The sequence below is a fragment of the Morus notabilis genome, unplaced genomic scaffold, assembly GCF_000414095.1.
Source record: "Morus notabilis unplaced genomic scaffold, ASM41409v2 Scaffold789, whole genome shotgun sequence".
Lineage (NCBI taxonomy): Eukaryota > Viridiplantae > Streptophyta > Magnoliopsida > Rosales > Moraceae > Morus > Morus notabilis.
Window position 1 is genome coordinate 611,302 of NW_010364361.1, and position 14,989 is coordinate 626,290.

At 36.3% G+C, this 14,989-nt stretch overlaps 3 protein-coding genes across 3 annotated transcripts in view; 1 reads left to right on the forward strand and 2 right to left on the reverse strand.

Moving 5' to 3' along the window:
* The window catches only part of LOC21406831 (3-isopropylmalate dehydratase small subunit 3), a 2,638-nt gene extending 1,731 nt beyond the window's left edge, over positions 1-907 (reverse strand). Inside the window, exon 1 of the mRNA XM_024171104.1 lies at positions 8-907. Coding sequence (XP_024026872.1) covers positions 8-651 — 644 coding nt within the window. The 5' untranslated portion in view covers positions 652-907. The remainder of the gene's footprint in view (positions 1-7) is intronic.
* A 435-nt stretch (positions 908-1,342) lies between these two features.
* On the forward strand, positions 1,343-3,540 carry LOC21406832 (60S ribosomal protein L15-1). Its single transcript, XM_024171113.1, has 4 exons — positions 1,343-1,423; positions 2,102-2,268; positions 2,851-3,048; positions 3,151-3,540. Exons 1-4 carry the CDS (start codon positions 1,420-1,422, stop codon positions 3,394-3,396), a joined length of 615 nt encoding a protein of 204 aa, XP_024026881.1. The 5' UTR covers positions 1,343-1,419; the 3' UTR covers positions 3,397-3,540.
* Positions 3,541-4,829: 1,289 nt separating this feature from the next.
* LOC21406833 (DNA mismatch repair protein MSH4) lies at positions 4,830-13,355 on the reverse strand. The gene is made up of 24 exons (XM_024171128.1): positions 13,290-13,355; positions 12,459-12,662; positions 12,339-12,374; positions 12,115-12,227; positions 11,976-12,021; positions 10,816-10,862; positions 10,492-10,599; positions 10,174-10,249; positions 9,570-9,642; positions 9,319-9,464; positions 9,150-9,235; positions 8,760-8,899; positions 8,474-8,613; positions 8,335-8,385; positions 7,636-7,699; positions 7,322-7,465; positions 7,171-7,238; positions 7,011-7,069; positions 6,476-6,632; positions 6,312-6,364; positions 6,139-6,237; positions 5,827-5,941; positions 5,632-5,754; positions 4,830-5,061 (listed from the first exon to the last, which is right to left on the reverse strand). The coding sequence occupies exons 1-24, from the start codon at positions 13,353-13,355 to the stop codon at positions 4,897-4,899; spliced, it is 2,379 nt and encodes a 792-aa protein (XP_024026896.1). The 3' UTR covers positions 4,830-4,896.
* Between the last annotated feature and the right edge of the window lie 1,634 nt (positions 13,356-14,989).

Genomic DNA, 14,989 nt, shown 5'->3' on the forward strand with positions numbered 1-14,989 from the left:
CTCTTTCCCCGTCGTGTGGTTGATGAACCGGCTCTCTCCGAGCTCGATCGTGATCACGTCGCCGGTCCGGCACTCCTCGCAGATCCTTACCTCTGACTCCAGCGGGTACACCTCGCCGGTCGCCACTGAGTTCCTGAAGAAAATCCTCGCGTACGACTCGGCAACCACTGCCGCCGTCCCCGCCGCGCCGAGGGCCACCGGCGCGTGCTCGCGCGAGGAGCCGCAGCCGAAGTTGGCGCCGCCGATGACGATGGAGTACTTGGACTTGGTCTCCCCAGGCTCAAGGAAGCGCGCGGCGTAGGACGACGGGAGGCCGCAGAGCGCGTAGGAGCCGAGCTTCTCGTACTCAGCGGGGTTGGAGGGGACTAGTGTTAGGTACTCGGCGGGAATGATCTGGTCGGTGTCGATGTTGTCGCCGACGACGTAGCAGACGCCGTGGAACGTCGCGGAGCCGTCGGAGGAAGGTTGCGAGGCGGCGGCGCGTGGAATGACAGCGGAGGCGCGTGGGGGACGGAGAGTTAGGGATTTGATGGAGTTTTGCGGAGTGGTGGCGGGGAATTTGATGGAGTGAGGGATAGGGGAGAGTGTGTGAGGGATTTTGGGTGAGGAGGTGAAGCTAGGGTTTGTAGAGATTGACAATGAAGCCGCCATTGGAGCACAGATAGTTTGGCAATAATGAAATGGGGGTAAAAAATTTTTGGCTGATTTAAGTGAACTAGTGAGTTGAAATGTGGATTGCACAGGGAAGCTGGCGTAGGAGAGGATGTTGACCAAAATGTGATAAATCTTGACTGACAGCAACTGCTTTGATCAGGATCAGGCGGTGCAAGAGATGCACCAAAATTAGATTAATGCATCTTAGATTAATGCATCTTAGTGGCTGATTTAAAAAAAGTGCACAATTCAACAATGTAGAAATTGTTCTTATGTTTATGTAGCCAAACACAAATGAACCGCTTAAAAAACATGAAAATAATAAACAAATTGTATTTGCTTTTTTTTTTTTGGAGGATGTAAAAATTGTGTAATTACAAGCTAAACATATTCGTCAATTAATATTATACAAGGTTATTATTTTTTTTTTTTGCAAATAATACAAGGTTAATATAGTTTTTAATAACTCAAAAATCATAGTACGAAATGATCAATATATCATTTAAAACAAATAATTGTAAACATAAAAATATATGAAATTACTAATTTGGGTTTGTTCATCGCTTAATTGGGCCATCAGATTTGGGCTCACTATTGGACTAGGTTTTCTCTAGAAACTTACTTCGGCCCAGTTTCGAAGTCCATCAGCCTCCTCGCAATCTCCTACCTTTATAAAGGTAAGGTTCATTCTAAACCCTAGCTTGCTCTCAGCAAAGCGAAAGCCTCAGCCATAGACGACTGCCTGCGCAGCTCATTTCTGATTCAATGGGTACTCTCTCTCTCTCTCTCTCTCTCTCTCTCTCTCTCTCTCTAAACCCTAAGTCAGTTTGATTACGATGTTGCGGTTCTCGTCCGAAAATGAATTTATGTTGAAGTTTTTGAAGAGATATACTCGGAGCTGTTTTGAAACTACGCTTTTTGATGTTTATATGTAATTTATTTTGTTACACGTCAGTTGTAGCTAAATGAATCCTGTTCTGTAAATTTTCGTTTGGGAATATGCATCTTGTTGCTGAGTTAATGTTAAAGTAGCACGAAATATGTTCTGGGTCTTAACATGTTTTGCAGTTTTATATTTGGTTTCCGAAGATTGGGAAAAACCCATGTCATTGGAGATTATTATACCTTATACCAGAGTGTGTTTTTCAGCTTCAACGGTTTTGCTCTCTTTGATCTGAGAAAAAAAAATGAAAACTTTTGTATCTGTTACTTTTTTGTTCCAATTAGTTTTCGGCATATAAATTGCTTTAAGGTTTGAAGCGGGAATTATTGAACAAATTTTTAGCAGTAAAAAAGATTAAAAAAAAATGTTACTGTGTGGTTCAGTCTTTTAAAATCATCCATTTGCCAAAAAAGTTGTGGTTTTTCTATGTTACATTGGTCTGAGGTTCTTCTCGTATTAGTTTTGGTTTTTCTCATATTTACAGTTTGGGTTTGGTCAATTTAGGGGCTTACAAGTACGTTTCGGAGCTATGGAGGAAGAAGCAATCCGATGTGATGAGGTTCTTGCAGAGGGTTAGGTGCTGGGAGTACCGCCAGCATCCTTCCATCGTCCGAGTCACCAGGCCTACTCGCCCAGACAGAGCTCGCCGTTTGGGTTACAAGGCCAAGCAGGTATTAGGAAGAATTTTTACTATTTTTTAATGTGTCATTTTGCCATTATCCATATAATGTATATTAATTTTTGCACTTTGTTTTTACATGTTAGCGAGAGATAAAGTTCTGTTATCTATTTGTTATGTTTTCTTGGAAATGCCATTATTTGGAATCTGTTGGTTTGCAAGTAGCTAAAGTTCTGTTATCTATTTGGTTGGGCATTGGTGCTGATCTCAGCGACAATTGTGTTGGTGCAGATATATAGAAGTTTTATACTTTATAGTCTAGTATAGGTTATATAGCTGGTTAAGCGGCTCCTTGATGCCTATGCTTTTCTCCTTAGGAGGTTGCCTTAGGTAAAATGATAGGAGGCTTCCTAAGACCAGCTACATTAAACTAACTGTCAATCACTGACCGGGTGGGAGTTTTCTATTTCCGTTTCTCGCTCTTGTCTTGATCTGATAATTGAATTTCGTTTCTTAGATTAATTTTTTGGTTCCTTGGGCTGTTGTAATTGGGAACTTTTGGTGTTTTATAGCTTGCATGGTTTATCCAGTATTTTTCTTGTGCTCGCTACTTAATTCATTGTTCAATTGTCAGGGCTATGTGATTTACCGTGTTCGTGTGAGGCGTGGTGGTAGGAAGAGGCCAGTTCCCAAGGGTATTGTGTACGGGAAGCCCACAAACCAGGGTGTTACCCAACTGAAATTCCAGCGCAGCAAGAGGTCTGTTGCAGAGGAGCGTGCCGGTCGTAAGTTGGGAGGTCTCAGGGTTCTCAACTCATACTGGACCAACGAGGTTCGCATACTTGATTTCTAAACTTCTTCCTTTCAGTTGTGATTTTTAGTTGTTTTTCTGTATGGTTTTCCTCACATGTATGGCAATTTGTTGATTATATAGGATTCGACTTACAAGTACTTTGAGGTCATTCTCGTCGATGTTGCCCACAATGCCATTCGAAATGACCCGAGAATCAACTGGCTCTCCAAGCCTGTTCACAAGCACAGGGAGCTTCGTGGACTTACTTCTGCTGGCAAGAAATACAGGGGTCTGCGTGGAAAGGGACATACTCACCACAAGGCAAGGCCTTCCCGCAGGGCTACCTGGAAGAGAAACAACACACTCTCCCTTCGTCGTTATCGTTGATTTTACTGGTTCTGCCTTGTTATCTTTTTTGGTTGTTTTCTGGATATTATCTCGAGAACATTTTAGTTATTTCGCTTTTGCAATTTTGGAGATTGATATACTGAGATCATGTTTAATTTGAATGATTTACTATCAAATTTGCTATATCGAGTTTTTCTGTTCTTATGATTAGATTTGACGGATGTCGTTTGGTATTCTCTGGCGCACCAATCAATGTTTGAGTGCATTTTATTTCTCAAGTAATTATTGTGTCAGATGTTATGATCCAATTTTGTTGTCAAATTCTACAAATTTCTCTTTTAATCCCGATTTTCCTTCTGAAAAACAATAAGAAATGTGAAATTTTCAAATCAGCTGATTAAATTACAATCGCAGTTTAATCTGTGATTATTTTTCATATTTTTTAAAAAAGAAAAAATAATAATGTTTTTATAATGACGTTTGGTACAATAAAAATAAAAAACAGTAATTAAAATAATTTTTTAATTTAATATAAAATGAGAGAAATGAAAATTTATTTTTTATTTTATTTTCTCTTCTCTCAAATAGAGAGAGAAAAAGAAATATTAATAAGTTTTTTTACATTAAAAATAATTTCTTAATAAAATTAACATATTTTTAAAAATAATTTTTAATTTTTTTACATTAAAAATAATTTCTTAATAAAATTATTAAATGAATTTTTAAAAATAGTTTAATCTGTGATTATTTTTCATATTTTTTAAAAAAGAAAAAATAATAACGTTTTTAAAATGACGTTTGGTACAATAAAAATAAAAAATAGTAATGAAAACAATTTTTTAATTTAATATAAAATGAGAGAAATGAAAATTTATTTTTTACTTTTTATTTTCTCTTCTTTCAAACAGAGAGAGAAAAAGAAATATTAATGAGTTATTTTACATTAAAAATAATTTATTAATAAAATTAACGTATTTTTAAAAATAATTTTTAATTTTTTTACATTAAAAATAATTTCTTGATAAAATTATTAAATAAAATTTTAAAAATAATTTCTATCTGAAATTAAAAACGTTTTTATTTTTATTTTCATATAAAAAATAAAATTATTTTAAAACAAATTTAAAGACGCCATTAATTTTTCAAGTCAGCTTACGAGTCAAATTTTTAGAATACTACCAGTTTAAATTTGTCAGGACATTAGTCCCTAGTCATGGGTAAACAAGTATTCTATCACCTTCCATGAGCGCCCAAAGAAAAAAATGTTCTCTCACCACCGTCACTCCACAGCTATTGCATTGTAATAGTCCCTAAAATTGTATTTCCCAATCCACCCTAATGCATCTACAATAACTGCCGAATTTTTCAAAGCTACAATCCTCGATAAATCAGTTTGCTTTTCATTTTAGGTGCGACCCAGCAATGTGTAAAGCTTGAGAAATTTCAGCTCGTTAAAAGCGCGTTCTTCGGTTGCCGCTTGCCAGTGTTGTACTGAAGGTGTGAAAATAATTCCTCTGGTTATATGATGCAAAAAGTTACCTAAAGCTGTCCATTAATGTAGCTCTCTTTAAGATTATGCAATGCTTGTCTGATTGAATCCTCATCTTGGCTAGAGTATTTCAGGCATGTTAGCCGCTGAGCTACACGATAAGCCATTTGCATTGGATGGTATTGTAGACAGTTTACTTCCATCCGCTTCATTCCCTAGACATTGAAAATTGGGTCACAACAGTTCATGGGAAAGGTCATTTTAATCTATTAATAAATTTCATAAAGAAAATAAGAAACTCTACTTTAGTCCGATATAATAGTACTAGTAATAATAATAATAATTAAGAAAATGAATTACAAGTATTCAGTACGCAGCAACGAAGAAGACAACGTTTTTAGAGGAGCTTATGGGAATGGTAAGTTTTAAATGATTGATCATGTCCGCGGCAACTTGTTAACTTATAGTTGCTTTGAGTGAAGATTATTTTTTCCCATGTGCAGAAGCCTGGTAACAAGAGTGCCAGTATGTTTTAGAACTGAAATATGATGATTGATTTGAATAGATTCGACAACACATAATCTGATTAATAATTAGTTTTAACCTATGCTTATTGGTTTCAGAGTTGAGAGCTCGCAAGGATTGAGATTCAGTGTCGAATCCTGTGATTTTTAGACCTGATGTTCTCACTTGTCAAATATTGTCTATAAGCAAAAAGATGGTGAAGCCTAGCAGTGAATGTCAAGCATTAAACTTCAGATTCTAGATTATAATCAAGGATTTACCTTTTCCTTTATCCTGGATGTGATGTTTCTGGCCGTTTCAACGACGGAGCTTGGTAAGCCTGCCACCTCTGCTAATAGAAGGCCATAGTGTGGTATATGTCTTGGTCCATCCTTTAGTTGAAACTAGTAAATAGAAAGGCTTTCAGACACTCGAACGTTTTCCAATCATCATTATCAAGAGAGTTGGATCCTTACCTTGAAATCTAAGCGATTATTTCTGATATCAACATTAAAGTGAAGAATTTTCACATTGGGGTATATGGTTGCTAGTTCTGATAGGTTCTCCATATGAGTAGCAAATATTGTATACCTGAGGAAGATGAAGCAAGTTGATATGTTAATGTGAAAGAAATATGAAATTCCAAGAATTAAAATCACACGAGGCTTTTGAAGTAATCACTATAAGAATATATGTTAAACAATTTAAACTTTTCCCATATCTACAGTTCCATGACTTTTGGAGACACTAGAGAGCAATGATAAATGGAAAATTGAGTAAGGGGTTACGCTTTCAGTGATAAGAGATACTCGCAGCAGCTCCATGCAAGTGCAAACCCATCAGATGAAGACGTGGCCCTCCCAAGCTCATCCATAACAATTAGACTCCTGAATAGAAAACAACAGAAAATTTGTAGTAATTTTCGTGCATTTGGATTGTTAAATATGCTGCGATGCAATACCTTTGGGAGACATTTTGCATGATGAAAGCTGTCTCTCTCATCTCTGTCATGAACTGTGAAACCAAAGAAACATGGTGAAAATCCTAGCTCATGCATTAATGTGACAAAAACGCAGCAATTAGGAAGGATGATTATTCTCTATAAACCACGTGAGGATTTTTTACCGTACTAGAGTTTGATTCCAGATTATCTACTGTACCCATCCTAGTAAATATTCGATCAACAACTCTAAGGGTTGAGAAGCGGGCTGGAACATAACAACCGATCTGAGCAAGAATAACTATAAGACAGACTTGCTGAAGATAGGTGCTTTTTCCACTCCTGAAGGAACCAAAATTGATTAATCTCAAGTTACATCGGTTACTAAGTTTACTACATTTTTGTATGCATGTTTCCGTCTATTTAGGCAAGAAGGTTCCTGTCTATTGAATGGTATAAAGGAGAGTGTTGTTAAAATACACTAAACCACTAGTTTGTGTGTAGATGTAAATATAAATTGATGTCCAACCAATGAGACCAACTAATTGTAAGCTTTACCTGCTGTAGTGAAAGAAATGATAAACTTTAAACATTACACTGTTTGATTGCATACACAGAATAGCTGGTTGGGGACTGTTCTCTATTGAAAAATATTGCTCAATGTATGGCAAATTTTCACCTCCATGAGTCAACATCAACTTTAATAAGAGCTTATCTTACATGTTTGGGCCCATGACAATCACCATGTTGGATGCCTCAGACAAGAAAATGTTATTGGGCTGCAACGGACAAAATTTATCAGCTTCTAAAAGTACTTCAAAATTTTGATTAAACTAATCAACTTTTTTTTATATAAAAAAAGAAGTGAAACATTACATACAACATAGTCACTGTGTATGCTCTCCAATATCGGGTGTCTTCCAGCATCAATTGCCATTGGGCCATCATCTATGAGTAAACCGAGTTGATGGTTATTTCGGTGTCATTTTGAAAATTAACGAGAATGATTGCTAAAAATAGAAATAACCTGCCTGTAAATTCTGGTCTAGTATAACGATCAACAGGCTTTGTGGAAATTGCATGTGCAAATGAATTGACAAGCATATCTAATAGGCATAGGACCTCTGCAAGCAGTGTGAGCACAGAAACATCTTCTCGTATGGCATCTACTAGTGCTGCATATAACATTTTAGATACAATTCAGAAATTTATAGAGAACTTGGAACGGTTTAAACATACAGGAACCAGACACCTTGAGCATAATAAACCTAAATTTGTAGACAAATGTGTCCAAACATCATTTGCCTAATGGGTAAAGCCCTACGCAAAGATATGAAAGCCGGACCTTCAAGGCAAAGTTCTGTTCGTTTATAGCACTCCGAAGATGCAGATTTGTTTCTGACGTTTAGCTGCAAGTTTCATGAAGGATAATGGAAACACCAATAAGTAGAAATCGGTGTTCCATTGACAATACTGATATACAATAAACTAAGCATACGTAATAAAAGCAATGGCTTGCATATCAATAATATCACATATTGACTCCACTGATAACTACACACTGCAAGAGTGGTTTTTTATTCTTATTCATTAGGAGGGAAAATGGATACAGTTAAAACCAATCGATCAGAAAACACGGGGGATTAATCATCAAAACCTTTACCTTGGCTCCAGTATGGAAGCGCTGTGATGGAAGGCATTTTTTATTTGACCTAGTTCATGATTGATTCTTGAAACAGTAGAGACAGCTCAACGGAGGTAGTCAAAGGGTAGAGAGTAAAGTGAGCCTACTTCACGAAATTCAGCGGTATCTCTATTTACCAACCTAGAAAGTGATCATGAATGACGCTTTCTTGTTTTCATGTCATGACTGCAGTTTTCTAGAGCCATATGGCATCACAATAAAGGTAATGACCCTAGTTTTGTTGAATGTTTTTATTTAATAACATATTTACAAGGGCTATAGTTGGGATTAAATCGATAAACTCAGACAAAAAGATCATAGATGCGTTGCAGAAGAGCTCAAACAAATAATGGTACTTACAGATGCTAGTTCTGGACTTGAGCAACGTATATTGTTCCCATGTTTCAAGACCTGCATTGCGTTTCCCAACCAGATGAAATTAGGAATGATTATTCATGAGATGCTAACGAATACAATACACGAGAAAATGTCTTCTAACCTGAATGAATTGGCTAGGAAGCTTTCCTTGAATATCTTTCTGTGGAATGCTAAAGTAGAACCCGTGTCTACTATTGAACGGGAGTTTTAAATTGGGCAACTTGAAATCTTGACGGTACTTGTTAGCAAGGTTATGGATAGCTGTCAATTTATTTTCAACTAGTTTGAGGTTGTACTAACAATTCATCCTAGGTCAAAGAAAACAACAAACAAATAACGGTTTTTTTCCTTCTTCCTTATTGGCTAACGTTTGATAACATTTTTAGTTAAACATGCACTGGAAGAACCTTCACTAGTATCACAAAATGATCTCCGGGCAATGTCCAAGAGTCCATCAATTCCAGCCTTGACTGCAAAACACTGCTGCGTTCGAGCTACAAAAGGAACCCGTGTATGTAGCACATCTTCATCGATCATCTCTCCAATCCTGAAATAAAACAGCTGCTTTGGTAGACAAGTGGTATTGAAGCCTTTTACATTTTAAATGAAAAACATGCCAACTCCAGCTGTCCTAACACCTCAGAATATTTAAGTCTATATCTTACTCTAAAAGCGAAATTGTAAAGGAAATAGTAAATAAATTCACATATAAAGTCCTGATGAATGAGAGATGCCCATATTGAAGGATTTGAAGCAGAACAAAACGATTCAAAAGTAGCAGTACAGCTGCAATGTACCTCTTTCTAATGAGAGCATATTTTTCATTTTCGCACACAGACTTGTAAATATTTGCAAGAAGAAAACTCTTTGCCTCCTTAAGCACCTAACATATAGGAAGATATTGATATTTCAGTACACGTTTTAAGCCCATTTTTGTATACTCTATAGGAAAATTTATGCATTTACCTTTGAGAGCAAAGGCAGGGCATCCAAGGCAGTTTTAAGAAGAATGACACTTGATATCAACATCTGCCTCTTTCTTGAAGAATCAACACCAGAGACTTCATTTGTAACTTTCTTTGGCTTGAAGCAAAAGTGACAAAGTACCCTATCTGAAGGATGAGCAAAAAAGTTTACCACCAGATAATCCAAAAAAAATGATTAGCTTTTAAAAAAATTGAATCTTTTCCCATTTTTCCTGTTTCCCTGCACCTTACCGGTCTCTTTTGGAAATTTACGCAGAATCTGGGAGAGTCCAAAGAAAAGCTCTTCGTTGCTCATCAGTTCATCCTAAAGTCATGGATCCATATATAGAAGAGACATCATGGATTTAAAACAATCTCTGCATTTCATCCTCTAATTATTATATCATATATGATATACTTTGTGCAGTGTAAGGAAATAAGCGCACAACAGCAAGTGTACATACTACTATAAGGACCAGAAAAATCATGATGATCTGTACTACGAACTTTGAGGTTCTAAATTTATGTTTGCACAGTTAATAGGCCCTCAAAACTGTCCTTGGAGCCTAACAAGTGGTTTTCTAATGACGCTTTTTCTGTACATAGATTGGATTCAAGACAACCTGCTCTTATATCACGTTAAGCAATTACATTTCTCAAATGTTTAAGTTAGTAGGAGATTGACCAACATTAGTTGTTATATTCCAATACATAGTTCTTATATAACCTTCTGTAGCTCCATAAGAGAACTTTAAATAACATATTCAACACTAATCCTCTTTGTGCCATGGTAGTTGAGTGCCTTACCAGGTCAAAGGTTCAAGAGTTCTAGACAGCAGCAAACAACGACACTAACCAGGCAATCAAGACGTGCATTGATGGTTTCGGCATCTCTTAATGGCTGCAAAAGGTTGGCACGAAGAAGTCTAGTCCTGAATAAGAAATCAGATACATTTCTGTTGTTAGTTTTAAGTAAATTAAAGAAAAAAGAAAAGTGAAATTTCCACTGTTTAAGCATATGAGGCGCTGAATGCTAACTTATCACAATTGCTTTTATGCCTAATCGGATATTATAATGTCCCTTTCCCATGGTCTAGGGAAATACTGAAAGCTATGAAAAAATGTGGGTAAAGGTGACAAAATAATATGTGCATTGACCAGCTGATATAAGTACCCTCCAACGGTTTTTGTTGTCTTAAGCATGTGAAACAAACTTCTTTTCTTGTTGCTTGTGCCCCACAACGTGGAATGTAGTGGCTCAATAATCTCCAAATTTCGGACACTGCCATCAAATTCAAATTTAATCCGATTATCAAAGACTTCAAAAGTTTTAAAAAAATAATAATAATAAGTACATCAGCAATCAATTTCAACATTTTTCAATTTCCCAACTGAAATATATCTTTTTCAAGTGTATTTCATAGTACTAAATTAACAACCAGAAGATCATGTATAGTGCACACTTTCAAATAAATCTCAGAAAGCAAAAGAAGTGCACCTTGTAGCATCAATATTCATGTGATCAAATGATCCATTAAAAGTGACCTGAGAAAGTCAGTTGCATATTAAAAGTAAATGCTTTAGAATCTTGAAAAAAGAAAAGGAAATGAAGAAGGATTAAGTAGTAGTGCAAATAGATGGGAGATCTTCGTGAGAGACATTAGAGACATTAGCTTTTGAATGCATAAAATGCAAATAGATCACTTTTACATAGCAAGGATACCAAAGTCTCTAAGAGGGATATTTTTTTTTTTTTGGTCCGGAGAACCTAAATTAATACAAGATATAAAGTAGAAAAGACTAAACTTAGGAAAGGGTGATCAGGTAACAAACCTAGATAATTTACAGAATATTCCTCCAAGTCGACAAATGAAGGAAAAAAAGGGGTAACTCTTTGAAATCCTTAAGAAGAAGAAACCTATAAAGAGGTCTAGAGTACTCAACTTCTCATGCACGAATCTGACAATACTAAGATGCACCCCTCCCCCACCATGGAGTAAAAGAAGATAACATAATCATCAAATCCATTCCCAAATTATCCTTCGTTTGGGAATTTTCCCTCAGGATCTTTTTAGGAACATGAATTTCCAAGATCACATCCATCCACATGATCTACTTTATCTTAAGTAACATAAAATCTTTCCAGCTAAACATTATTTAGCTTTATCCCCATCACCACTGCTAATTTCCAAACCAACCGCTTTATGGATGGAAAAGAGACTCATTCCAGCATCCAGACTTCAGAATATTCCTCACTAGCTTCCTCCTAGTTCCCTCTATAGTTAAAACAACAATCTTCATAGTATTCCTTCTCATCTGAACCTGAAGTTTCTGTTTGTCACCAACATCATTGACATCAAATATGCAGAATTTAAGCCCCGAGATCCCTACACTTTTCTTTCCATCACTAAGTCAGCCAACGTAAGAGTATCACAATTTTGAGGAATGGGCAAGAGGCCAACTTCATTTAGCAAGACAACACCTCAGGCATGACTCTCTAATTTGTTAAATAGCTAGGACACTTTCAAAAGACAACTATTTCTCACTGCTCTCTTAAAACCTGAAGACAGTTCACAAGTTTTGTGGTGTTTGTGGCCAAGATATGGTCATACTGTAGTTATTATGACGGAAGGAAAGAAATAACATCATCAAACATACCAATAACGAGTGATTTGTAACAATAAGCCCTTTCTCTGCTTCTATCCTGTGTGGATTATGCAGTCAATTAATTACCCATAAGAATAAATAAGTATAACAAGTAGCTTAAAAGAATAAAAACCTTAATTTCTGGAAGTACCACTTGATAGTAGCCGCGCCAGCAGCCAAGCACAGATAATATTGCTTGTAGTAAGTATCCAAACCAAGTGCTGAAGGCTCCTTTGCTGCAAGATTTTTAATCAGCACAGCACCCTGGAAGGAAGAACAACAATCGAGTTCCCAGGTAATAGATACCATTGTCAGCATCCAAAGCATCCAAAGGTGTTAATATAACCAGTAAGATAAAGAAGTATCAAGCATAACCTTAGTGTCATCAAAACAACTGCGGCTCATTACAACCTGCAGAAAATCAGCCCTTAAGTTTAGTAAGAGGAAGGGAGAGAGTGGGAGAACACCAGATTACTAACTCTCCAAGGACATCACCTTCTTGACTGAACCATAAAATCTGTCTACCAATTCAGAAACTCCAACCATGCCTTCAGGTGCCAACTTGTTTGGAGGAACAATGATCACCATAGGTTCGTAGAAATGAACCAAGGTTTTCGTATTTTGATATGAGCTGCTGGTTTCGATGTATTGGGAAAGATGCAACGAAGCCGACCTTAAGTCAAAAGCAGCCACTCCAACCTGTTTGGATAAATTAAATTAGTGAAGAATTATAATTTCAATGCTCGATCATACCGCGAAGAGTTGACATCACATTCATCTTAAAAATGCTAATTCTCTAAACCGGAGATGCTAAAATCCGAGTCTTCAATATAAACTACATGAGTTATAGGACACAAGTGAATCAGTTAATTTCAGCCACAAAGCACCGTCCTAATCACTTTTCCTCTGTAATCTTAATTGTAACAGATCTCTTTCATCTTACAAGTACATAAGCGAATCCAACAGAAAATTTGCTAACTAAAGCATTAACGAACGACACTATGAGCAAACAAATTAATACTATTTCTTTTCATACCAAAAAATTCTATGTGAGATTCATCTTCACAAGCAATCCTAGGTTCTATCGATAGAATTTCCATAGCAGCAAACACAATTTCATGCATTGAGAAATTCAAATTCCATCGGCTTCACTTTCACTTCATCATTCTCATCCGAAAGTCATGAATTTCAAAATTTCTGGCGATATACGGAATTAAAATCGCCCAAGAGAATTTTTGATCTACTGAAATTCACCGAAAATGAAAATCAAGATAACACTGATCAAAGCTAAGAGGTAAAAGAAATGGCGAGAAGGAGAACTTGAACCTCCTTGGCTCTGTTCTCGATGAGACCGATCACGAAGCTCGATTTCTCTCCTCCGTCGTCTTCCATGGCTTCCCCGCTCTCTAACCTCAACGACCTTTTGCGTTTTCTCGCCACCTCGAACACTGATGTTGTATATATGAGTTGCTCTTACATGTGCTACGTTGAGCGGGGTGCGTAGACTGCACAACACGCGCACCTGTTTTTTAGAACCAGCGCTGAGCGCAGAAAATGGCGGGAAATTGTTGTTGGTTTTTTTTTTTTTTTTTTTTCTTTCTTGAAAATTCTTTTTGTTATTGCTAATTTATCAAAATTTTGAAAATTCCGAGTCCACAAGACATATCTGATTTTTACAATAATAATAATAATAATAATAATAATAATATTGGGGTTTTACTTTATACAAACATATTCACCTAAAAAAATGTGTCCTGAAAACTGCGAAAAAAATACATATTTTTTTCTCAATTTCTAGTATTCTATCATACAACTCAACATGACATCGGTTAACATTAGACTATTAGGACTTCTCAAAAAAATTATTAGACTATTAGGATATTTTTGTAATAATAAAATAATTATTAATATTTTTTGACTTAAACTTCACGACTCAATATGTCATGACATGTGTGAGCTCTCGGTCGTCGCGACGGTTAATTAGGGAAAGTCCCTCGTTGAAGGTTAGAGCTATGTCGACCCCCTGCTTGGAGCTTAGGCGAGTTCCTACCTAAGAGGGCCACTCCCCACACTTGAAGTTAAGCCTACCTAGAGCTAGGGCAGAACCCAAGCTCCAACAGAGGAAAACACACGCCCATAACTCATAAGATGTTCCATTGACGCAACACATTAATTAAGTCGTCAACAATTATTGCAAGAGATAATATCCTCGAATCACTTTTATATTAAGAGATGGCGCATGCAATTTACATTAAAAAGGAAATAAATCTTCTAATTAAACTCGTATAATCATTACTAGTTATCTTCAATACTTTATAAGTTCCTTTCATTTAAAACCTAAGGTATGCTACGTACTACAATATCAAACCCGGTTCAATTTTCAAGATAAATTTACCGACTTAAGAATGAGAGTGCCCTCAGCCGGTACCACACAGGTGCCCCTCTTTGCTTTTCTACTTGTTTTGTTTGTTTTTGCAGGGTCTTGGTCTCATCAAGTGTTCTTATCACATTCTTGAGTTATTGCTTATAGACGACATTTTGGTGGTTGATGAAAATTTGCTCCAAGAAAACAATGGTTTATTAGAGTGCGTAAAATATGTAACACAAAATAATGCCTATTTATAGTTTCTTGTGCATTTTTTTTTAGTAGAAAGTTACTTGTGATAATTGCACATCATGCTAATTTTAACCACATACATCTCCAACAAGTGGGGGAAAATTGGAAGTGCACATTCTTCTGTGATAAAATTGTTAAGTTAAAAAGTAAATGAATTTGAGAAAATGTGTGATTTCTCTTGTAATTTTTTTTTCTTTATTACAGTAAATTACTTAGCGGTTAAAAGTAGACATAACTCTTATATTAAAAATGAACTACTATAATTCTTGTGTAAGTTCTTATTTGTTTTTTTCTTTGCGATTTTCTTGCTTTAAGTAATACAAATTAGGACATCTACTTAACTAAAATGGTGCTTTCCTCTTCCCCCCCCCCCCCCCCCCCCCCCCTCTTTTCTTTTTTTTTTCCTTTT

Coding starts and splice junctions, on each gene's coding strand:
- LOC21406832 (XM_024171113.1), top strand. Junction 2,269..2,850: donor TGGGTTACAAGGCCAAGCAG/GTATTAGGAAGA, acceptor TTCAATTGTCAG/GGCTATGTGATTTACCGTGT. Junction 3,049..3,150: donor ACTCATACTGGACCAACGAG/GTTCGCATACTT, acceptor TTGATTATATAG/GATTCGACTTACAAGTACTT.
- LOC21406833 (XM_024171128.1), bottom strand. CDS start 13,355: ATGGAAGACGACGGAGGAGAGAAATCGAGCTTCGTGATCGGTCTCATC. Junction 9,643..10,173: donor ATGCACGTCTTGATTGCCTG/GTTAGTGTCGTT, acceptor CCATGACTTTAG/GATGAACTGATGAGCAACGA. Junction 6,633..7,010: donor ATTGTCATGGGCCCAAACAT/GTAAGATAAGCT, acceptor TGGTTCCTTCAG/GAGTGGAAAAAGCACCTATC.